The following is a 26,282-nucleotide window of genomic DNA, read 5'->3' as shown; positions in this document are numbered from 1 at the left end:
CCATTGCCTTCTCCAACCTACTCTCTAAGTGCCTGTTAAGTGTACAATATAGTATTTTTAACTATAGTCATGGTGTTGTAGGCTCCCCAGGTGGTGCTGGTGGTAAAGAACCTGCTTGCCATTGCAGGAGGCATATGAGACAGGAGTTTGATCCCTAGGTCAGGAAGATACCCCTAGAGGAGGGCCTGGCAACCCACTCCAGTATTCTTGCCTGGAGAATCCCTGTGGACACAGGAGCCTGTGGGGGAACAGTCTACAGGGTCACAAAGAGTCAGACACGACTGAAGCAACCTAACACGCCCTTGTGGTGTTCTACATTGTATCCCCCGAACTTGTTCGTTTTATAACTGGAGTTTTGTTCCCTTTGTCTAACATCTTCCCATTTCTTGCACCCCATTTTGGCTACCACTGCTGCTGCTGCTAAGTTGCTTCAGTCGTGTCCGACTCTGTGTGATCCCATAGACGGCAGCCCACCAGGCTCCCCCGTCCCTGGGATTCTCCAGGCAAGAACACTGGAGTGGGTTGCCATTTCCTTCTCCAAGGCATGAAAGTGAAAAGTGAAAGTGAAGTTGCTCAGTCGTGTCTGACTCCTAGCGACCCCATGGACTGCAGCCCACCGGGCTCCTCCGTCCATGGGATTTTCCAGGCAAGAGTATTGGAGTGGGGTGCCATCGCCTTCTCCTGGCTACCACTGGCAACCACCAATTTAATTTCTATTTGAATAAAGTTCAACTGTTTTAGATTCTACATTAAGCAAGATAATAGAGTATTTGTCTTTCTCTGTTGACTTATTTCACTTAATATAAAGTCCTCAAGTTTCATTTATGTTGTAGAAAATGAATAAGGAGGGGCTAGGGATAAATTGGGAGATTTAGATTGATATAAACACACTACTTCATATAAAATAGATAACTAAGAACCTGCACAGGGAGCTCTACTCAGTACTCTGCAATGGCTTATATGGGAAAAGAATCTTAAAAAAATGGGTGGTCATATGTATTTGTATAACTGATGCAGTTTTCTGTATACCTGAAAGCAATACAACATTGTAAATCAGCTATACTCCAATAAAAATTTAAGATAAACTCACAAAAATGCTTTGAGATGGAAGATTTTCTGGAAATTATATTTTTAATAATTTTAACTTTTCTACCCATTTTATTCTTACTGTTAGAAAATATTATTTTCAGACATTTATTTGAGAAAAACTTTCAAAATTTCTCATTTTTCTTAGATGTTTCATGGAACAATCATAGAAGAGCTAACTAATCACAGAGAATGGAGTCACTATAATGAAAATATAATAGAAGATCAAAAAGATTTTGTTTTTGTGAAGTTCAGTGGCCTTCATTTAAAATCTATGGAAAATCTTCAATCTTGTATCTCTCTTAGAGTATGCATCTTCTCAAACAATTTTATTACAGATATTCGTCCACTTCAGAGTTGTATGAAATTAATCAAACTTGATCTCCATGGAAATCAGGTAAGCAATAGTCATTTCACTTGTTTGCATATAAATGAAGCTGATATCTAATAAGCTCTTAGGTTATCGATACACAGTATTTCTCCCAGGTAGTCTTTTGTGTGAAATATAAACAATTCAGAACTAAATAAAAAAAAATATAAACAAAAATATAAGCAAACACTTAACATTAACCATTTAATAAACATTTTAAATATAATCAAACATTTGTAATTTAAAATATGTAAACCCAACAGTGTGTGATTTGGTTTATTTTGCTTCTTAAATCCATAGTCTTGATTAAGACTACTTCTTGACTTAATTTTGACTTAATTTTTTTAATAATATATACTAGATATATAGCATTAGATTAATTTGAAGTATACAACATAATGATTCAGCATTTGTGTATATTGCAAAATGATCACAATAAGTCAAGTTAGCATCCTGCTCTAAAGAATTAAAATTTTTCCCTCATGATGAGAACTTTTATCATTATTATCTATTTTCTTAACAACTTCCAAATATATAATCCTGTATTATTAACTATACTCACCCTGCTGAATATTATTGAATATATCACTGGGTCTCATTTATCTTATAACTGAAAATTTGTATCTTTTTTAGCACCTTCACATTTCCCCCACCACCTCTGCCTCTGAATCACTGATACGTTCTCTGTAAGAATTTGTTTTTTCAGATTTCACCTGAGTGGGATCACATGGTACTTGTTTTTCTCTCTTATTTCATTTAGTGTAATGCCCTGAAAGTGCACCATGTTGTTTCAAATGGCGTGATTTCATTCTTTTTTTGTGAGTCAATTATATTACACTGGATGTGTATATCACATTTTATTTACTTATTCTTCCATAGACAGCAGTAGACAGACATTTTGGTTGCTTTCATGTCTTGGCTATTATAAATAATACTACAGTGAACATGGGAGTGTATGTGTCTATTTGAGCTAGTATTTTCACTTCCTTGTAATAAATTTCCAGAAATAGAATTGCTGGGTCATATGGAAGCTTTACTTTGAATTTTTTGAGGAACCCCTGCTGTTTACCTAGTGACTACACCAGTTTACAGTCCTCCAAACACTGCACAGGGTTCCCTGTTTTCCACATCCTTGCCAACATTTTATTTTTTGTCTTTTTGATAATAGCTATTCTCACAGGCATGAGAATGGTCCCGTGGTTTCAATATGCATTTCCCTGATGATTGGTGATGCTGAGTATCTTTTGATGTACCTGCTGGCCACCGGTATGTCTTATTTGGAAAAAACACTGTCTTAGATCCTCTGCCTATTTTTTAGTTGGATTTTTTTTTCTTATTGTTGTATGAGTTCTTTATAGGTTTTTGATGTTAGCCTCATCTCAGATGTGATTTGCAAATATTTTCCCCCATTCAATAGGTTCCTTTTCTTTTTATTGATGGTTTCCTTTATGTGCAGAAGCTTTTTAGTTTGACATCATTTCACTGTGTTCAGTTTTGAGTTTTTTGCCTTTACTTTTGGTGTCAAATTGAAAAAACTGTAGCCAAGACCCATACCAAGGTGCTTACCACCAGTGTTTTCTTCTAGGAATTTTATGGTTTCAGATTGTGCCTTCAAGTCTTTAATCCATGTTGAGTTTACTTTTGTGTATAGCATAAGATAGTGGTCAAATTTCATTCTTTCACATGTGCATGTCCCATTTTTCCAACACAATTTATTGAAGAAAATGCTCTTTTCCTAGTGTATGCTCTTGACTCCATTTTAATAAATAAATTGATCTTTACTGTAAATCAGTTTTGTAAATAAATATGTGGGTTTATTCATGGGCTGTGTTTCTGTTCCATTGACTTTTTTTTTTTTTTAAATGCCAGTACCATTCTGTTTCTTTTCTTTTTTTTTTTTTTTTTACTGTAGCTTTCTTTATATTATGCTTTTTTTAATTTTTTTATTTTTATTTTTTTTTTATATTATGCTTTGAATTCAGGAAGTGTGAAAGTGCCAGCTTCATTCTTTCTCAAGGTTTTTGACTATTTGAGTGTTTTTTAGTTTCGTACAAATATTAGGATTATTTGTTGTACTTATGTTAAAAATGCCACTGGAATTTTGGCATGGCTTCTGCTGAATCTCTAGGTTGCTTTGGGTAGTATAAATGTTATAACAGCATTAATTCTTATAGCCCACAAGGACAGAATATCTTTCAGTTTATTTGTATTCTTCAATTACTTTTCAATATGTCTTATAATTTTCAGTGTATATGCATGTCTTTCACCTCATTGGTTAAATTTATTTCTAAGTATTTTTACTATTTTGATGTAATTATGAATGAGACTTTTATTAATTTCCTTTTCCAATATTTAATAGCTCAGGCATAGAAAGACAGCATAACTTTGTGTATTGATTTTGTATTCTGAAATGTTAATTGATTTTGTTTATTCTGACGGTTATTTTCTGGAGTATTTAGGGTTTTCTGTATACAGGCATACTGTATTTTAGTGGGTATCACTTTACTGCACTTCACAAATACTACATTTTTTACAAATTGAAGATTTGTGGCAATCCTACATTATCAGATGATGATTTGCAATTTCTAGCAATAAAGTATCGGAGAAGGCAATGGCAACCCACTCCAGTACTCTTGCCTGGAAAATCCCATGGACAGAGGAGCCTGGTGGCCTGCAGTCCATGGGGTTGTGAAGAGTCGGACACAACTGAGCGACTTCACTTTCAGTTTTCACTTTCATGCATTGGAGAAGGAAATGGGAATCCACTCCAGTGTTCTTGCCTGGAGAATCCCAGAGACGGCGGAGCCTGGTGGGCTGCCATCTATGGGGTCGCACAGAGTCAGACATGACTAAAGTGACTTAGCAGTAGCAGCAGCAATAAAGTATATTTTGCATCAGATGTATACTTTGATTTTTTTCTAGACATAATGGCTATTGCACACTTAGTAGACTGTAATATAGTGTAAACAATTTTATTGTGCACTGGGAAACCAAAAAAAAAGTCCTTCTTTATTGCAATATTTGCTAGATTGCAGTAATCTGAAACCAAATGCACAAAATCTCTGAGATGTGAATGTAGGTCGTTTAATTTGCAAAAAGTGACAGTTTTACTTTTTCCTTTCCAATTTGGATGCCTTTGTTTCTTCTTCTTGCCTAATTACTTTAACTAGGACTTCTAGCTCCCAGTGCCATGTTGAATGAAAATGTAAAACTGGGCATCCTTGTCTTATTCTTGCTATTAGAGGGAAAGATTTTATCTTTTTACCATTGAGAATGATATTAGCTGTAAGCTCGTCATATATGGCCTTTATTATGTGGAGGTACATTCCTTCTATACTCTTTGTTGAGAGTTTTAACTATAAATGGATGTTGAATTTTGGCAAATACCTTTCTTGTATCTATTGAAATGACTATATGATTTTTATCCTTCATTTTTGTTAATGTGGAGTATCACATTGATACTCCACATTGCACATTTGACTCCTTACATTTGACTCCTTACGTTTTTTGTATAAGGAAAATATTTTAGAAAAGATTAAAAAGTCTACTTATTACAAAGGAATTTTTATTGAATGGATTATATGTTCGTTTGTTTAATTACACTAGTAATTACAGGTACCTAATGTATTTTAGTTTACCCCAGTCATCGTTTGGATAATTAGAAATTCCATTTTTGTTTACTAATGAGAAATTTGCTATTTGAATTGAATATTGAATTATAGAAGATGTTTAATGTTTTTCCTTTTTTCCATATAATTCAGGGATAATTGGTATTTGTATTTAAGGTATTACTATTATTGCTTCAGATAAAGAGTCTACCAGATACCAAATTTTGGAGTGGATTGAAGAACCTAAAACTTCTCTATCTACATGACAATGGGTTTGCAAAGTTAAAGAACTTATGTATGTTATCTGCCTGTCCGAGCCTTATTGCCCTCACTATGTTTGATTGTCCAGTAAGCCTTAAAAAAGGATATAGACATGTTCTTGTCAACAGTATATGGACTCTCAAAGCATTGGATCATCATGTGATTTCTGATGAAGAAATAATTCAAAACTGGCATCTTCCTGAAAGATTCAAAACATATAACCACCGACTTCTCTTTAATTTCTGCTCTGCTTTGAAAAAGGTAGTTGGCTTCATTTGAGTTTCATTTTAAATAAATGAAGTAAAACCTTAACTTCTAATTTCTATTACCTAAGTTATATAAATCAGTATTTTTATCACGTACATGAAATATCAGAAACTAGTGAATATATTATCATACTAATGTCTTAACAAAATTTATAAAAGCTTATGTACCTGCTGTTAAAAATTACTGATCATGGGATTATCAAATTGTGGAGAAACAAGTATTTAACATTTTGAGGGGTCTCCATTATGTTTAATAGCTTTAAGAACGTATAGCTTACATGCTATAAAATTTACCCATTTTACATGTATGAGTCCATAATTTTGGTAAATTTGCATTTATATATAACTGTATAACTGTTGTCACAATCCAGTGTTAGAGATTTCCACCACTCCCAAAATTCTCCTTCTTCCCATTTGCAATTAACCCCCACTATTACCTTGGTCTTAGGTAACCATTTGTCTATTTCTGTCTCTGTAAATTTGTTTCTCTAAACATTTTATTTATTTATTTTTAATTCAAAAAACATTTATTAAACATCTTTCTACAGCACGCTAGACAGTATAAGGAAATACATACACAAAGATGAATGTAGAATAAAATATTTCCTTACCGGGAGCTGATAGACCACATGGGATGAAAAATAATTACTAAGAAAATATAATAGGGCCCAATTACTGGGCCTGTTATTGAGGATCCCAGAAAGTTTTTGTTTATACAGATTATATACATAGATATTAATGTATTAAAAATTAAAAGAATTTTCAAATATATACACTTTTAAGTCATTTGAAATAACAAACCCATTTTATATCAACATAAACACATTTTATGAAAAAATATACTTTCCTAAATAAAAATAATTAGAAGAATGACATTATTTTACATTTTTGTACATCTCTTCAATATCTGTGTTAATAAAACAGATATTTTCTCATATCTACTTCTGCATTCAAACTATTGTGATACGTTGTTTTGACTGAAGTAAATAAAGAAAATATGGCCTCATACAGATATGTAATTAGAAAAAGAAGGCCCTCATGGGTTCTTGAATGGTCTTGGGGCCTCCCAAGGATTCTAAAATCACATTCCGAGATTTACTGAATTATAAAAAAAAAAAAAAAAATTCTTTTAAATCATGTCAGTTATAATTCTAAAAATAAAGTAGTTAGATCGAGCATCCCCTGTCTGTATTAAAATACTAAATGAGAATTAATCTAACAACTTAATTCTTATACTCAGTAACCTAAATGCCAAAGGATTCTGTATCTGGAATCCACAGTATTTTCTTTTCTTTTCCTTTTTTTTTAAGTAAAAGATCATCATATACTAAAGTTGTTTTTAAACATGGATGCTCATTAGAAACACATCTGGAACTTTTGAGAAAAATATCAATACCTGGGCATTTGTATTTTTCAAAAAATTCCACGATAATTCTGGTATGCATCTGGATTTTAAAAAGTGATTACAGGATTTGTATTAAATGGTAGATTTAGTGATATAGAATTCTATTATTTTCTGTTTATCAATCATGATACAATGGTATTAAGCAAATAATAGTTATATAATAACAATAATAAATTATATTTATCAGTTTTATTAATAGCCAGATAGAAAATAAAAGATAATTACATTTGCAAGCCATAATGGAAACATGATTAACCTAACAATATAAAATAATTGCATACTATTTAGGGGGTCTATTGGAGTGATTGGTAAGTGGAAATGCATACATACACATGTTTTCACCTGCCCAGCCAGTCTATGTCTTTGGGTTGATGCATTTAATCCACTTACATTTAAGGTGATTATCAATATATATGATCGTATTACCATTTTCTAAATTGTTTTGGGTTTATTTTTTGTAAGTCTTTTCCTTATCTTGTGTTTCTTGTTTAGAGAAGTTCTTTTAGCTTTTGTTGTAAAGCTTGTTTGGTGGTGCTGAATCTCTTAACTTTTGCCTGTTTGGAAAGCTTTTGATTTCTCCATTAAATCCAAGGAAGAGTCTTGCTGGGTAGAGTATTCTTAGTTGTAGGTTCTTTCCTTTCATCACTTTAAATATCCTGACCTTCTCCTCTGATTTGTAGAGTTTCTGTTGATAAATCAACTGAAAACATTATGGAAGTCCCTTGTATGTTACTTGTCATTTTTCCCTGTTTCTTTTGACATTTTGTCTTTATCTTCAATTTTCATCAATTTTATTACTATATCTTAGTGTGTTCCTCCTTGGGTTTATCCTGTGTGGGACTCTCTGCACTTCCTGGACTTGGTTGACTATTTCCTTTCCCATTTTTTAGGGAAGTTTTCAGGTATACTTCTTCAAATATTTTCTCAGGTCCTTTCTCTCTTCTCCTTCTGGGACCCCTATAATGCAAATGTTGGTGCATTTAATGTTGTCTGAGAGGTTGCCAAAGAATAGATGCTTTCAAACTGTGGTGCTGAAGAAGACTCTTGAGAGTCCCTTGGATCACAAGGAGATCAAACCAGTCAATACTAAAGGAAATCAACCCTGAATACTCATTGGAAGGACTGATGTTGAAGTTCCAATACTTTGGCCAGCTGATGCAAAGAGCCAGCTCTTTGGAAAAGACCTTGATGCTGGGAAAGATTGAGGACAGGAGGAGAAGGGGATGACAAAGGATGAGAGGTTGGATGGCATCGCTGACTCAATGGACATGACTTTGAGCAAACTCTGGGAGATATGGAGGACAGGGAAGCCTGGTGTGCTGTAGTCCATGGAGTTGAAAAGTCAGACATAGCTGAGTGACAGAACAATAAATCAATTACAAGGGAAAACAGGAAAACTCACAATTATGTAGAGATTAAAAAACTTACAACAACCAATGTATTGAAAAATAAAAAAAAAAAGTCTTAAACGAAAATAGAATGACAACTTAACTAATAGGATATAGTAAAAGCTGTTTAGAGGGCAGTTTATAGTGATAGATGCCTACATTAAAAAAAGAACTCAAATGAACAATATAACTTTATACCCCAAGGAACTAGAAGAAAAGAACAAATTAAACCAAATTTTGTAGGAAGAAGGAAATAAAGACCAGAAATAAATGGAATGGAGATTAAAAAGACTACAGAAAAGATAAATGAAACAAAGAGATCTATTTTTTTGATAAGATAAACAAAATAGACAAACTCTTTGTTATACTTGAGGGAGAGGATCCAAGGAAGTAAGATTAGGAAGAAAGAGGAGATATCACAGTTGATACCACACAAATACAGAAGATTATGAGAGACTGCTATAAGCAATTGTATGCCAACAGACAACCTAGAAATGGATACATTCCAGAAACATACAACTTACTAAGACTAAATCATGAAGAAATAATAAAAAAAAAAAATTAAGGCACTAATTAGCAAGGAGATTGAATCAGTAATCAAAAGTCTCCTAACATAGAAAAGTTTAAAACCAGATGGCTTCACTGGTAAGTTCTACCAAACATTTAAGGAAAACTAATACCAATTTTTCTCATACTTTTCAAAAAGAAGTAGAATCTAAAGGAACACTTAACTGAGACTATATGAGGATACTGGAAGAAAAATACAGATCAATATCCACAATGAATATGGATGCAAAACCCTCAACAAAATGTTAGCAGAGTGAGTTCACTAATATATTGAAAAGATCATACATCATGATGAGGTGGGCTTTATCCCTGGGATAAAAATATCCCTAGTGAATATAAACACAGAAATCTTTAACAAAACCTTAGCAAGTATAATTTAGCATATGTAAGAAGAATTATATACCATGAGCAAGTAGAACTTGTTTCAGGGATGCACAGCTGGTTCAATATTTGAAAATGAATTAATGTAATCTCCCATATCAAAAGACTCAAGAATGTTTTCTTCCTAAGACTGGGAACAAAACAGATGGCTGTTCTTATTCCTCTTGTCAACATGCTGCTGGTAAGTCTAGGTGGTGCAATAAAGTGAGAAAAGGAAATAAAACATACCGATGAGAAAAGAAGAAATAAACTATTTGCAGATGAAATGATCACCTATGTGGAAAATGCCACAGAATCTACAAAAAAAAAAAAATCTTAAAACTAAAAAGTGAGCTTAGCAGGGCTGCAGGGTGCTAGGTAAACAAAAGTCAATCCTATTTCTGTGTACTAACAGTGAGTACATGGTCACCAAAATTAAATACATATTGTCATTTATAATCACTCAAAAATGAAATACTTAGATGTAAATCTAACAAAATATGAACAGAACTTGATGGAGAAAATATAGCTTTTTCAATAAATGTTACTTGGAACAGTTGGACATACATACACATAGACACACACACACAAGAAATGAACTTCCTTAAGTTTTACACTAAAAACAAAAACAACAACAAAAAAACCCCTCAAATTGGATCTTGGAGTTAAATGTAAAACTGAAAACTAAAAAAACTTTTAGAAGAAATAAAATTGAAGGAAATCTTTAGGATCTAGGCTGAGGCAAAGACAGACCTGATACTAAAAGCACAATCTTTAAAAGAAAAAATGGTAAAGTGAACTTTATCAGTTTTTAAAAATACTCTGTAAAAGACCCTATTAAGTGAATGAAAAGATAAGCTCAGGGTCATGGAAAGTATTTGGAAGTGAAATTTTAAAAATGACAATAGAGGTGGTCCTAAGATGGCAGAGGACTAGGACGGGGAGACCACTTTCTCCCCCACAAATTTATCAAAAGAACATTTGAACGCTGAGCAAATTCCACAAAACAACTTCTGAATGCTGGCAGAGGACATCAGGCACCCAGAAAGGCAGCCCATTGTCTTCAAAAGGAGATGGAGAAGTCTTGAGGCTACTGTAAGAATAAGCCTGAAATCCAGAGGCAGGAGGCTTAAGTTCAAAACCTGAGAACACCAGAGAACTCCTGACTCCAAGGAACATTAATCGATAAGAGCTCATCCAAAAGCCTCCATACCTACACTGACCCAAGAGCCAACAAGTTCCAGAACAAGATATACCACGCAAATTCTCCAGCAACACAGGAACACAGCCCTGAGCTTCAATATACTGGCTGCCCAAAGTTACACCAAACCCATTGACATCTCAAAACTCACTACTGGACACTTAATTACACTCAAGACAGAAGACATCCAGCTCCACCCACCAGAGGACCAACACAAGCTTCCCTAACCAGGAAACCTTGACAAGCCACCCGTCCAACACCACCCACAGCGAGGAACCTCCACATTAAAGAGGAACCACAAACTGCCAGAATATGGGAAGGCCACCCAAAACACAGCAATATAAACAAGATGAAGAGGCAGAGAAATACTCAGCAGGTAAAGAAACAGGATAAATGCTCACCAAATCAAACAAAAGAGGAAGAGATAGGGAATCTACCTGAAAAAGAATTCAGAACAATGATAGTGAAAATGATCCAAAATCTTAAAAACAAAATGGAGTTACAGATAAATAGCCTGGAGACAAGAATTGAGAAGATGCAAGAAATGTTTAACAAGGACCTAGAAGAAATAAAAAAGAGTCAGTATATAATGAATAATGCAATAAATGAGATCAAAGACACTCTGGAGGGAACCAACAGTAGAATAATGGAGGCAGATGATAGGATAAATGAGGTAGAAGATAGAATGGTAGAAATAAATGAAGCAGAGAGGAAAAAAGAAAAAATTAAAGAAATGAGGACAACCTCAGAGATCTCTGGGACAATGTGAAATGTCCAAACATTCGAATTGTAGGAATCCCAGAAGAAGAAGACAAAAAGAAAGACCATGAGAAAATACTTGAGGAGATAATAGTTGAAAACTTCCCTAAAATGGGGAAGGAAATAGTCACCCAAGTCCAAGAAACCCAGAGAGTCCCAAACAGGATAAACCCAAGGTAAAACACCCCAAGACACATAGTAATCAAATTAACAAAGAACAAATAGTAAAAGCAGCAAGGGAAAAACAACAGATAACACACAAGGGGATTCCAATAAGGATAACAGCTGATCTTTCAATAGAAACTCTTCAGGTCAGAAGGGAATGGCAGGACATATTTAAAGTGATGAAAGAGAAAAACCTACAACCCAGATTACTGTACCCAGCAAGGATCTCATTCAAATATGAAGGAGAAATCAAAAGCTTTACAGACAAGCAAAAGTGGATAGAATTCAGCACCACCAAACCAGCTCTCCAACAAGTGCTAAAGGATCTTATCTAGACAGGAAACACAAAAAGGGTGTATAAACTCGAACCCAAAACAACAAAGTAAATGGCAACGGGATCATACTTATCAATAATTACCTTAAACGTAAATGGGTTGACTGCCCCAACCAAAAGACAAAGACTGCCTGAATGGATACAAAAACAAGACCCTTATATATGTTGTCTGCAAGAGACCCACCTCAAAACAAGGGACATATACAGACTGAAAGTGAGGGCTGAAAAAAGTTATTCCATGCAAATAGCAAAAGAAAGCAGGAGTAGCAATACTCATACAGATAAAATAAACTTTAAAATAAAGGCTGTGAAAAGAGACAAAGAAGGACACTACATAATGATCAAAGGATCAATCCAAGAAGAAGATATAACAATTATAAATATATATGCACCCAACATAGGAGCACCACAATATGTAAGGCAAATGCTAACAAGTTTGAAACGGGAAATTGACAATAACACAATAATAGTGGGAGACGTTAATACCCCACTCACCCTTATGGATAGATCAACTAAACAGAAAATTAACAAGGAAACAAACTTTAAATGACACAATAGACCAGTTAGACCTAACTGATATCTATAGGACATATCACCCCAAAACAATGAATTTCACCTTTTCCTCAAGCGCGCACGGAAACTTCTCCAGGATAGATCACATCCTGGGTATAAATCTAGCCTTGGTAAATTCAAAAAATGTGAAATCACTCCAAGCATCTTCTCTGACCACAGTGCAGTAAGATTAGATGTCAATTATATAAGAAAAACAGTTAAAAATTCCAACGTATGGAGGCTGAACAACATGCTGCTGAATAACCAACAAATCACAGAAAAATCAAAAAAGAAATAAAAGTATGCATAGAAACGAATGAAAATGAAAACACAACACCCCAAAACCTGTGGGACAGTGTAAAAGCAGTGCTAAGGGGAAGGTTCATAGCACTATAGGCTTACCTCAAGAAATGAGAAAAAAGTCAGCTAAATAACATAGCTTTACAATGAAAGCAACTAGAAAAGGAAGAAATGAAGAACCTCAGGGTTAGTAGAAGGAAAGAAATCTTAAAAATTCAGTTCGGTTCAGTTCATTCACTTAGCCATGTCCAACTCTTTGTGACCCCATGAACCACAGCACGCCAGGCCCCCCTGTCCTTCACCAACTGCCAGAGTTCACCCAAACCCATGTTCATTGAGTCGGTGATGCCATTCAACCATCCCATCCTCTGTCATCCCCTTGTCCTCCTATCCTCAATCGTTCCCAGCATCAGGGTCTTTTCAAATGAGTCAGCTCTTCTCATCAGTGGCCAAAGTATTGGAGTTTCAGCTTCAGCATCAGTCCTTCCAATGAATATTCAGGACTGATCTCCCTTATGAGGGACTGGTTGAATCTCCTTGCAGTCCAAGGGACTCTCAAGAGTCTTCTCCAACACCACAGTTCAAAAGCATCAATTCTTCAGCACTCAGCTTTCTTTATAGTCCAACTCTCACATCCATACATGACCACTGCAAAGACCATAGCCTTTATTAGATGGGCCTTTCTTGACAATATCTCTGCTTTTTAATATGATTTGTAAGTTGATCATAACGTTCCTTCCAAGGAGTAAGCTAAATGCAAAAGAAACAAAAGAGAGCATAGCAAAAATCAACAAAGCTAAAAGCTGGTTCTTTGAGAAGATAAATAAAGTTGACAAACCATTAGCCAGACTCATCAAGAAACAAAGGGAGAAAAATCAATAAAATTAGAAATGAAAATGGAGAGATCACAAAAGACAACACAGAAATAAAAGAATCATAAGAGATTACTATCAGCAATTATATGCCAATAAAATGGACAACTTGGAAGAAATGGACAAATTCTTAGAAAAGTACAACTTTCCAAAACTGGACCAGGAAGGAATAGTAAATCTTAACAGACCCATCACAAGCATAGAAATTGAAACTGTAATCAGAAATCTTCCAGCAAACAAAAGCCCAGGACAAGACGGCTTCATAGCTGAATTCTACCAAAAATTTAGAGGTGCTAACACCTATCCTACTCAAACTCTTCCAGAAAATTGCAGAGAAAGGTAAATGTCCAAACTCATTCTATGAGGCCACCATCACCCTAATACCAAAACCTGACAAATATGCCACAAAAAAAGAAAACTAGAGGCCAGTATCACTGATGAACATAGATGCAAAAATCCTTAACAAAATTCTAGCAAATAGAATCCAACACCATATTAAAAAGATCATACATCATGACCCATTGGGCTTTATCTCAGGGATGCAAGGATTCTTCAAAATCCGCAAATCAATCAATGTAATACACCACATTAACAAATTGGAAGATAAAAACAAAATGATTATCTCAATAGATTCAGAGAAAGCCTTTGACAAAATCCAACATCCATTTATGATAAAAACCCTCCAGAAAGCAGGAATAGAAGGAACATACCTCAACATAACAAAAGCTATATATGACAAACCCACAGCAGACATTATCCTCAATGGTGAAAAATTGAAAGCATTTCCCCTAAAGTCAGGAACAGGACAAGGGTGCCCACTTTCACCACTACTATTCAACATAGTTTTGGAAGTTTTGGCCACAGCAATCAGAGCAGAAAAAGAAATTTAAAAATCCATATTGGAAAAGAAGAAGTAAAACTCTTACTGTTTGCAGGTGACATGATCCTCTACTTAGAAAACCCAAAAGACTCCACCAGAAAATTACTAGAGCTAATCAATGAATATAGTAAAGTTGCAAGATATAAAATTAACACACAGAAATCCCTTACATTCCTATATACTAACAATGAGAAAACAGAGAAAATAAGGAAACAATTCCAGTCACCATTGCAGCGAAAAGAATAAAATACTTAGGAATGTATCTACCTAAAGAAAACTATAAAACACTGGTGAAAGAAATCAAATTGAAAAATAAAAGCCATATGATTATCTCAATAGATGCAGAGAAAGCCTTTGACAATATTCAACATCCATTTATGATAAAAACTCTCCAGAAAGCAGGAATAGAAGGAACATACCTCAACATAATAAAAGCTATATATGACAAACCCACAGCAAACATTATCCTAAATGGTGAAAAATTGAAAGCATTTCCCCTAAAGTCAGGAACACGACAAAGGTGCCCAGTCTCACCACTACTATTCAACATAGTTTTGGAAGTTTTTGCCACAGCAATCAGAGCAGAAAAAGAAATAAAAGGAATCCAAATTGGAAAAGAAGAAGTAAAACTCTCACTGTGTGCAGATAACATGATCCTCTACATAGAAAACCCTAAAGACTCCACCGGAAAATTACTAGAGCTAATCAATGAATATAGTAAAGTTGCAGGATATAAAGTCAAACACACAGAAATCCCTTGCATTCCTATACACTAATAATGAGAAAATAGAGAAATTAGTAACAATTCCATTCACCATTGCAACAAAAAGAATAAAAATAAAATACTTAGGAATATATCTACCTTAAGAAACAAAAGACCTAGATATAGAAAACTATAAAACACTGGTGAAAGAAATCAAAGAGGACACTAATAGATGGAGAAATATACCGTGTTCTTGGATTGGAAGAATCAATATAGTGAAAATGAGTATACTACCCAAAGCAATATATAGATTCAATGAAATCCCTATCAAGCTACCAATGGTATTTTTCACACAACTAGAACAAATAATTTCACAATTTGTAAGGAAATACAAAAAACCTTGATTAGCCAAAGAAATCTTGAGAAAGAAGAATGGGACTGGAGGAATCAACCTGCCTGACTTCAGGCTCTACTACAAAGCCACAGTCATCAAGACAGTATGGTACTGGCACAAAGACAGAAATATAGATCAATGGGACAAAAAAGAAAGCCCAGAGATAAATCCACGCACCTATGGACACCTTATCTTTGACAAAGGAGGCAAGAATATACAATGGAGAAAAGACAATCTCTTTAAGAAGTGGTGCTGGGAAAACTGGTCAACTACTTGTAAAAGAATGAAGCTAGAACCATTTCTAACACTGTACAAAAAATAAATTCAAAATAGATTAAACATCTAAACATAAGACCAGAAACTATAAAACTCCTAGAGGAAAACATAGGCAAAACACTCTCTGACATAAATCGAAGCAGAATCCTCTATGACCCAGCTCCCAGAGTAATGGAAATAAAAGAAAAAATAAACAAATAGGACCTAAATAAACTTAAAAGCTTTTGCACAACGAAGGAAACTCTAAGCAAGGAGAAAAGACAGCCTTCAGAATGGGAGAAAATAATAGCAAATGAAACAACTGACAAAGAATTAGTTTCAAAAATATACAAGCAACTCCTTCCAGAAAAATAAACGACCCAATCAAAAAATAGGCCAAAGAACTAAACAGACATTTCTCCAAAGAAGACATACAGATGGCTAACAAGCACATGAGAAAATGCTCAACAACGCTCATTATCAGAGAAATGCAAATCAAAACCACAATGAGGTACCTTTTCATGCCAGGCACAATGGCTGCTATCCAAAAGTCTACAAACAATGAATGCTGGAGAGAGTGTGGAAAAAAGGGAACCCTCTTACACTGTTGGTGGGAATGCAAACTAGTACAGCCACTATGGAGAACAGTGTGGAGATTCCTTAAAAAACTGAAAATAGAACTGCCATACGACCCAGCAATCCCACTGCTGGGCATACACACCACAGTCCCACTGCTGGGCATACACACCGAGGAAACAAGAATTGAAAGAGACGTGTACCCCAATGTTCATCGCAGCACTGTTTATCATAGCCAGGACATGGAAGCAACCCAGATATCCATCAGCAAATGAATGGATAAGAAAGCTGTGGTACGTATACACAATGGAGTATTACTCAGCCATTAAAAAGAATACATTTGAATCAGTTCTGATGAGCTGGATGAAGCTGGAGCCTATTATACAGAGTGAAGTAAGCCAGAAAGAAAAACATCAGTACAATATACTAACATATATATATATATATATATGGAATTTAGAAAAGTAGTAACGATAACCCTATATGTGAGACAGCAAAAGAGACATAAATGTATAGAACAGTCTTTTGGACTCTGTGGGAGAGGGGGAGGGGATGGGGGGAAAAATGATAATAGGTACTTCAAGTGGTGGAAATTTGTGTTAAGTTTTTTGTTCTTGTACTTTCATCTGTCCTAAAAATTTTAGTGTTTTATTATTATGGTTCTAAATTTTTTGTTTGTTTTTTAATGTTACTCAATTCAGGTGAAAATTTTTAATTGGTCTATTGTCTAAAGTTTGTTCCCAAAGTGTTTACCAGTGATCCTAAGAAATGTTGATTTAAAATAATATAAAATCTTTCTAGCCTTGTGGGGCGTTTCATAGATACTCACCATTTCATGTGAATGTTAAATTGAATATATTACAGATGGAATAAAAAGGTGAATACTGCATGTGTTTATTCTATGTGAAATAAATACTTCTGGGAGTAGCATGATTTACATTTTTCAGTTATGCTGAGACAAATGTGTCAAATCAGTAAATTCTGATGGAAAAAATTACAAACAGAATTTTAAAAAAATATAGGGAATAGATACATATGAAAGAAATAAAAATGGGGAAAAGGAAGAAAAAATAAGTACAGGTGTATTTAGAATATCAGATTAATTGGGAATCTTTTTGTGTAATTATATACAATCTGAAAAGAATGTAGTTTGAAAATTTGTTTTTTAAGCTACGCTTCATGTTAGAACACAGAGTACTATCTTCCATATGAATCATGTTTACAAAATTCTTACCTTTCTTGGAAATGCCTTGTTATGCTTTATGCAAGGATTTGCAGTAGCCATTTTTTTCATTCCAAGATTACAATGGAAGTGGGGGAGTACAGATATTTCATTATTTTATCATCTGTTTTTTGATTGTTGATAATACTTTCTGTAAATGTGTATCATCCTTTGGCAAGCTTTTACTATAATTCTTTAATTCATTTTATTGGGTTGAAAATATTAGTTTACAGTTAATTTCTTAATTTTGTTATGTTTAAATAGCTTAGTAAATTCTTGTACTAATTTGTTAAGTATCAAATAGGATAAGGTATACAGAAGTCCTTAAGCTGTTGACAGATGACCTTATTTGGATGCTTGAAATATTTTAGCACTGTTCTATGTGCTTTACAAATATTTTCTCACAAAACCCCAATGACATTTTATCTATTTTACAGATGATTAATAGGGGACAGATGGGTTACTTACCCTAGATTGCATAGTTAGCAAGTGGTAGAAATGGAATTTAAACCTAGGCAGTTTTTCTTTAGAGTCATTACTCATGTAGTAGAGGAAATATGCATTAGTTTCCCTTAGAAGATACATCCATTTGTCCTCAGCTATCAAATGGTTTATGGCATTTGTACAAGTTTGCAGTGATGTCTTTTTTTTTTTTTTTTTAATTTGGAGTGCAGTTGCTTTATAATGTTGTGGTAGTTTCTGCTGTACCTCAAAGTGAATCAACTACACATATACATATGTACCCTCTTCCTTGGATTTTCTTCCCATTTAGGTCACCACAGAGCATTGAGTAAAATTCTCTCTAGTATACAGTAGGTGATATCTTTATTGGCATTTTACAGTGTAATTGTTTTAGGACATCATAAATCTTGACTATTGTCTAGGGGTTCCTTGTCTTTTGGCAGAGACTCCTATCCCGCCCACAGCTGATGATTCTCTTTATTGCTTAAAAGAGAGGGATTATCCATACCTTGGAGGGAAGCAAGACTCTGCTGTAAACTGCAATGTGAGCTTGATGGTTCTCTGCTGGTGATAACTGCAGAGTCTGACCAGGACCACTTAAACCTAGCCATCTAAATTATTTCCTGTATTATTCTTCCTCACTTTCAAACGAGAGGAGGAAAAACAATTTTCCCTCTACCCTTCTGAGCTCCTGGCTGAGACCCTGTAATATAAGGTTAACAAGAGAAAAACAAACAGAAGCTTATTAACATTTATATCTCATGAGTACTGAGAAGATGCTCAGGGAGAACTGAGTATCACCTTGAGATGGGAATTCATTCTTAATACCATCTAAATAGAGGGTATAGGCCTCTTATGAGACAGTAAATTATTTTTAAGAAAGACGAATGAGTCTCTAGGAGAATAGATGGGAATTTGTGACAAAATTCATTTGGTTGTGATGTCTTCTAATTTTCTCCCCTTCTAATCACTTAATCTCCTTTCTTGTGATGAGACTCCTTTCCTGGTTGATAAAATATGACAATTGAATGCCTTTGGGGGAATCTGTTTTTAGATAGATAAAGTTCAGAGAGTGCCTCTCCCTGCATTTGCTGTTTTTCAAATGCCTATGACTCAATAATCAGTATATGGAGCACATTTGAGGTGGCATACTTTGTTACTCTAAACACACATGTACATACACACATACCATGAGCTCAAATGCAATGAACAAAAAACTCCATGAAGATTGGAGGAAATCATATCTTTACTAGAAGCCAGTAAAGGATAAGAATTAAATAATAGATTGTATCATAGATGTACTTTTATACATAATGAAGAATTTTTGATATAATGAAGATATGATTGAATTAAAGGTAGGGAATGAATGGGTCAGCCTGACTTTGAGTTATTCTTCCTGACATGTAAAACAAAATGACAGGAATTAGAGGAAATTCTGCAAATCCCCCTATTTGTCACAGTTGATAGTAGACTAAATAACAGTTGGGATATCTTGCTAGAAATCAGAGGATACATTTCATGGAGAGGCCCTCATACAAGCAGGGTTATAATAGCAAACTATTATAGTTTGTGGAAGGACTTGTCTGTGATAGGCCAGACAGGAGTTTCAGAAAGGAGCTTAGGCTCAGCCACATAACTGAAGTAGTTGACAAGCTATTAAAAAACCTCAGTATGAGAAAGCTAACCTTTGACAGCATGGCTTCACCAAATTGAGAAAAAATAACTGAAAATGATGAGAAAAAAATGTAAAACATCGAGGTGAGCTCTAGAATACCTACTATACATGAATAGGAATTAGAGTAGAGAAAAATAAAGAAAATTAAGGAGAAGCACTAATCAAAGAGATGGGAATGAATACCAGACCACCTTACCTATCTCATGAGAAACCAGTCAACAAGCAGCAGTTAGAACTGGACATGAACAACTGACTGGTTCAAAATTGGGAGAGGAGTGCCACAAGGCTGTATATTGTCACTTTGCTTATTTAACTTGTATGCAGAATGCATCATATGAATTGCCAAGCTGGATAAATCACAAACTGGAATCAAGATCAGTGGGAGAAATACTAACAACTTTAGATATACAGATGATAACCACTCTAATGGCATAAAGTGAAGAGGAACTAAAGGACCTGGTGATGAATGTGAAAGAGAAGAGTGAAAAAACTGGCTTGAAACTCAACGTTCAATAAACTAAGATTATGGCATCCGGTCCCATCACTTCATGGCAAATAGATGGGGAAAAAGTGGAAGCAGTGAAAGATTTTATTTTCTTGGGCTCCAAAATCACTGCAAATGGTGACTGTAGCCATGAATTTAAAACATGCTTGCTCCTTGGAAGGAGAGACATAACGAACCTAGACAGTGTTATTAAAAAAGCAGAGTCATCCCTTTGCTGACAAAGATCCATAGAATCAAATCCCTTAGTCGTGTATGGATGTGAGATTTGGACATTAAATTTAGGCTGAGTGGCAAAGAATATTGATGTGTGGTGCTGGAGAAGACTCTTGAGAGTCCCTTGAACTTCAAGGAGATCAAATCAGTCAATCCTAAAGAAAATCCACCTTGACTATTCATTGGAAGGATTGGTGCTGGAGCTGAAGTTCCAAACTTTTGGCCACCTAATGTGAAGAGCTGATTCATTAGAAAAGGCCCTGATGCTGGGAAAGATTGAAGGAAAAAAAGAAGGGGGTGGCAGAAGATAAAACTGTTAGATATCATCACAGGCTCAATAAACATGAATCTTAACAAACTCCAGGAGATAATGGAGTACTGGGGAGCCTAACATGCTGCTGCAGTCCCGAGTTGCAGAGTTGTACATGATTTAGCAACTGAATAACAGCAGCAGTAATCCAAGAAATAATGAGAAAAAATATAGTTCTGAATATGGGACAAAATCTGTGAAAGATCTACATATATTTTCTTTAAATTTTTGAATTTCATACCTATTGTCATGGGAAAAAAGCAAAATCAAAAATATTTATACTTCAGATGAGTTTTTTTTTTTTTTTTTTTAAATAAGTCAAGTAGGTAGAGGTGTTGGCAATTGTGGAATGTTGAGGTAGAGTAAAAAGCATGGCAAAGGCACAGAGGTGATGCTAAGTACAGTTAAGTGACGACAAGTGATTTAGTGTTCTTGGGGTTTAGAAGACATGCTTGGGCATGACAAAGGATGCTGGAATCAAAAATAGGATTAATAGAGCAAAGGGAGTTACGTGTAACACTACAAATATAGCACAGTATATTGTAAGACTTGGGGGAAATATTTAAGGATTTTAGATGACCTGATTTTTATTTTAGAAAAAAAAGTCCTATATTCTGTAATTTGGGAGTGGAGGGAAATTGAATGTAGGGAAATTAGAGGAAAATCTATAGTTCAGACCCTAGTATATAAGAGCTGATTTAATAAATTGGTAGTATGTATAGATTATAGGGAAAAGATTGAAGAGAGATGTTTTTGATAAAATTAAGTGATTTAGTAGATGGAAATGAGAAGAGAGAAAGAAGAATGTGAGTTTATTTGGTTGACAAGGTGGAAAATAATTTTAATGACTATCTGTAATGTGGTGTGAAGTATAGATTGTGGGTGTTTTCAAATAGGGGGAAGAATTATTTCAGTTTTTGACATGTAAGGAGACAAATGGAACTAGAAGTTCCATTGGAATTAGATAATTCCAAGAATTATCTCAGAGATAATTCTTGCTAGGAGATGTATAGGATAATCAGCATATGTGAAATAGTAAGATATAGCAAGGAAGGTGCTCATTCAAAGAAACTTAGCAAAGAGAAGTGAAAAAAGAAGCAAACCTAAAATTATACTATATTTAAATAGTTATAGAAAAAGAGCAAACAGGAAAACAGACTGAAAAATAAAAATCCAAAAGGTAGAAAAATTAGTATGTTACTACAGGCAAGTAAGAATTAAGTTATAAGAACAGATTGACATTGCCACAGCAAGCTTGGAGACCAATATGACAGTGTATAAGTGTCTGTTCTTAGTGATTTAATAGTCAACTGATATTTGAATGCCAGTTACAAACTAGATAGCTTACTTACTCATAGAGATTCAGTATAAAGAAAGAGGTGTTACACTTGGTCAGTTTATGTTGCAGTGGGACGGACAGACCAATAATTGCTTTATAGCATAAGCTTATCAAATAAAATAACAAATCAGAACTTAAAAGACTTTTACAAAAGGATTATCTCAATGGAGGGATAAGGGCTATTGCAATAGGCAAATGAATATTATTGCAATAAGGAGAATGCTTCTGTTAAGGTCTATAGCATCTTAAAGGTGATATTTTGCTTTAAAGGCTAAAAAGAAGTTTTCTTTTAGAGGAGGGATTAAGGCTAGAAAGAAATGGTGTGGCTAAGTAGAATGGAAAGACCCTGATGCTAGGAAAGATTGAGGGCAGGAGGAGAAAGGGGTGATGGAAGATGAGATGGTTGGATGGCATCATTGACTTAATGGAGATGAGTTTGAGCAAACTCTGGGAGATAGTGAAGGACTGGGAAGCCTAGTGTGCTGCAGTTCATAGGGTCACAAAAAGTCTGACACGACTGAGCAACTGAACAACAAAGTAAGGTGAGGGGAAGTGGCATGATCTGACAATAGAACAGAAAATATTTTTGCCTTCCCTAGTGGTTCAGTTCACTGCAGATGGTGACTGCAGCCATGAAATTAAAAGACGCTTACTCCTTGGAAGGAAAATTATGACCAACCTAGACAGCATATTCAAAAGCAGAGGCATTACTTTGCCAACAAAGGTCCATCTAGTCAAGGCTATGGTTTTTCCAGTGGTCATGTATGGATGTTAGAGTTGGACTATGAAGAAGGCTGAGTGCCAAAGAATTGATGAGAGTCCCTTGGACTGCAAGGAGATCCAACCAGTCCATTCTAAAGGAGATCAGTCCTGGGATTTCTTTGGAAGGACTGATGCTAAAGCTGAAACTCCAGTACTTTGGCCACCTCATGCTAAGAGTTGACTCATTGGAAAAGACTCTGATACTGGGAGGGATTGGGGGCAGAAGGAGAAGGGGACGACAGAGGATGAGATGGCTGGATGGCATCACTGACTCGATGGATGTGAGTCTCAGTGAACTCTGGGAGTTGGTGATGGACAGGGAGGCCTAGCGTGCTGCGATTCATGGGGTCGCAAAGAGTCGGACACGACTGAGCGACTGAACTGAACTGAACTGAGTGTTTCAGTTGGTAAAGAATCTGCCTGCAGTGCAGGAGACCAGGGTTCATTCCTGGATCGGGAAGATCCCCTAGAGAAGGAAATGGCAACCCACTCCAGTACTCTTGCCTGGAGAATTCCATGGACAGAGGAACCAGGCAGGGAATCTTTGTGTCCATGGGCTCACAGAGCCTGACATTTTACCCTGAGAGGAGTCCCTTTCATGATTAACTATTAAGGAGGGGTTATGTGCTGGCTCAGGCAGAAGGTGGGGCAAAGTTCAAGCTACTGGAAGAAAGAGTCTTACCCAGAAGGCATTTTATTCAAACTGCTCAGTGTAAACAAAGTAGTTCAACAAATTTTTAATAGGCAAAGAGTGGGAATTTAGAGAATGTGTGTCAGGGCCTTGTTAAAGATGAACAAGAGGGACATCCATGGGTATAATCTAAGTAATATAATGGAAGGATTCTTCTTTATATTACATTTTCCTGAAACAAAGGGATAAGTAGGTTTCTTAACCTTCATTGTTTTCTAGGAACCCTGGAAAACAAGGCTGTTTTACAGGGCTTACGTAAAATTCAACATTGTCAAGTGTAACAAATAACACAGGGTAATATTGTAGAAAGATATTAAACTCAAATCAATGTCAAGAAAGACTTCTTGAAGGAAAAGACTGAGTCAGCAGAATACTAAGATAATGAGACAAGAAATTGAGAAGTACAGTCAAGAAATGGGAATGGCATGCAAAAAGCATGGAGGTTTATCAGGCCATTTTCAGAAATATAAGTGGATGGATTTTGCCAGAATGGACGGTACTATATGTTGTGTGAAGGAAGATAATACTGTGAAGGTAAGAAGGGACTAGATCAAGGATTTTGTATGCCAAGTCAAGAAATATGTAATTCATCTTTCAATACTAAATCAGTGAAATATATTAAGCAAAAATGCCGTATGATCAGTTTTGCATTTTGAAAATCATACTGCAATAGTGCATATTATGATATGGAAGGAGTAGGGAATATGGATTATTTCTGCTATCAGGACATTTTTAGTAGATTAAAGAAGTGATAAAGAGATTCAAAAAAAACAATGGTGGAGAATAGAAGAGAGAGAAATCAGATATTTGGGATATTGAATATACTGGAGCTAGCAACATTTGGATATGAAGAAGTAAGAGAAAAAGAGAGCCTGGGATGGTTCAGGGTTTCTGGATTAGGTTTGTATGGGCAGTACTACCATTCACTAATAGCATGTGAGAAAGCAAGTTAGGGAGGAGGATTCATATTTGGGCAAGTTGAGTTTATAGGCATATCTCATTTTATTGTGCTTTTTTATCACAAATTGATATTGGTGGCAATCCTGCATGGAACAAGTAATAAGTGCCATTTTTTGGGGGTGGCCAGCATTTACTCACTTCATGTCTCTGTGTTGTGTTCTGGTAATTCTCACAATGTTTCAAAATTTTTCGTAGTTATATTTCATTATCATGTATTTATGAAAATATAGGAGTCTGTGTTTCCAAAATCTAAAAATATACAGGACCAATATCTTAGAGATAATTTTTTTAAAGATAATATAGAAGTCTTTCCCCCAGGGAATGTACTGTCTTACTGTAAAGTATCTAGTTAAGATGCAACAAAATTTTGAACTGCTGCAAGTTGTTATAAATCCAACATATATCAGTTTCATCTATGATGATTCACAGAATACTTTTAAGGGTCTTTGGATATCTATTCATTCCCCTACCTTTCAGAGATCAACATGATTATGGGAAAAATTTTATACCTATGATAGCAGATAGAAGAATCTAGAATGGAAAAAGTTATCCTCATTGATCTTGAATTTTGTGTAAAGATTTGAAATTATTTTGTGCTACTAATTCTTGATCTTATGATCTAATAAAAATAGATTTGAAAAATGTATGTGTTACTTAAGTATTATGTGTATAAGACACCTGTGAATGTTTTAATAGTTTATACCATCAGACTAGCAACTTAAAATATCTTTTGGAAATACTTTCATGAAATATGAATATTAAGTAATTTTCTTTATACAGGGATCAACCTATGAAGATGAAATTGATAATATCAAATACATTATTTCAAAAATTAATGAAATTCTGGCTCATAACTCACCAGTTTTGATTATTCAAAGATGGACACGTGGTTTCTTAGTTCGGAAAAAAATGAGGTATGTTTTATTTTATTCACTATTTAAATATTAAAAGATAATTGACAAAAGTCATTTCTGTAATAATATGCATTTTTGTATTCCCTATCAACCTGGTACTTTATAGACTATTTAAAATAACTTTGAGAAAAACATCACAGACTCTCTTTTTTTCTTTTAAAATGGCCATATAAATAACTAGTCAATAATGTTTTTATTAATCTTGAGTAATTCTGATAGTGTTTTAAATTAAACTTAAAAGCATTAGTATAAAATGTAAATTAAATTTCTCTATGTAATGGGACATAATGGAAATATAAGCCATGTACAATATAAGAAAAAAGTACAAACTGTTAATATATGAGGATTTTGTATTTGTTTGGATATGAAGATAGTTTTGCCAAAACATCTGCTACTGCCTTAATCTACATTATCCTTTGATTAATACTTTTTCCTCTCTCTTTGTTCTGTGCATCCCTTTTCAGTCGCAGACATTTTACAAATACAGGAAAATTTTTCCTATAAGAGAGAGGGAAGATAGGATACTGTGTCATCAGTGTATTTGTGTTAGTCATGCAAAACACTAAACACATGAAAAAGAAATGAGCTTTCTCCTAAAGCTTATTTTCAGATGCTAAATGGTAGAGTTCATAAGATAGAAACAGAACATGGCCCTGAAATACAGGTAGGATTAAATAGATCTGGAGTTGGGAAACAGACATTCCTTGAGAAAGAAAGATTAGGAAGTTTCACTGAAATGGCATTCACCATTCTGTGGTAAGGCAGAGGCAGTGTTGTCTTGTGTTAGCCTGCATGTACTACATCATAGATGGCAATAGCCCTGATAGAGACCAGTATGAAAGGCAAAACTGAACATAATACAGTGCCTGAAACTTCTGACGATGAGATTCCATATACTTCTCTAACAAAGGCCAAACTGTGGGAGAG

At 34.8% G+C, this 26,282-nt stretch overlaps 1 protein-coding gene across 1 annotated transcript in view; it reads left to right on the top strand.

Annotated features, from left to right (window-relative positions):
• LRRIQ3 (leucine rich repeats and IQ motif containing 3) overlaps positions 1–26,282 on the top strand; it is a 56,815-nt gene that overhangs the window by 17,897 nt on the left and 12,636 nt on the right. The window contains exons 2-4 of the mRNA XM_086390589.1: positions 1,235–1,483; positions 5,263–5,586; positions 25,222–25,355. Coding sequence (XP_086246715.1) covers positions 1,235–1,483; positions 5,263–5,586; positions 25,222–25,355 — 707 coding nt within the window. The remainder of the gene's footprint in view (positions 1–1,234; positions 1,484–5,262; positions 5,587–25,221; positions 25,356–26,282) is intronic.

Source organism: Bos grunniens, chromosome 3 (assembly GCF_055505025.1).
Source record: "Bos grunniens cultivar Pamir isolate PY7600 chromosome 3, Bosgru_T2T1.0, whole genome shotgun sequence".
NCBI lineage: Eukaryota > Metazoa > Chordata > Mammalia > Artiodactyla > Bovidae > Bos > Bos grunniens.
The sequence above is the reverse complement of the archived record's forward strand: the minus strand, read 5'-3'. Positions and strand labels throughout refer to the sequence as shown.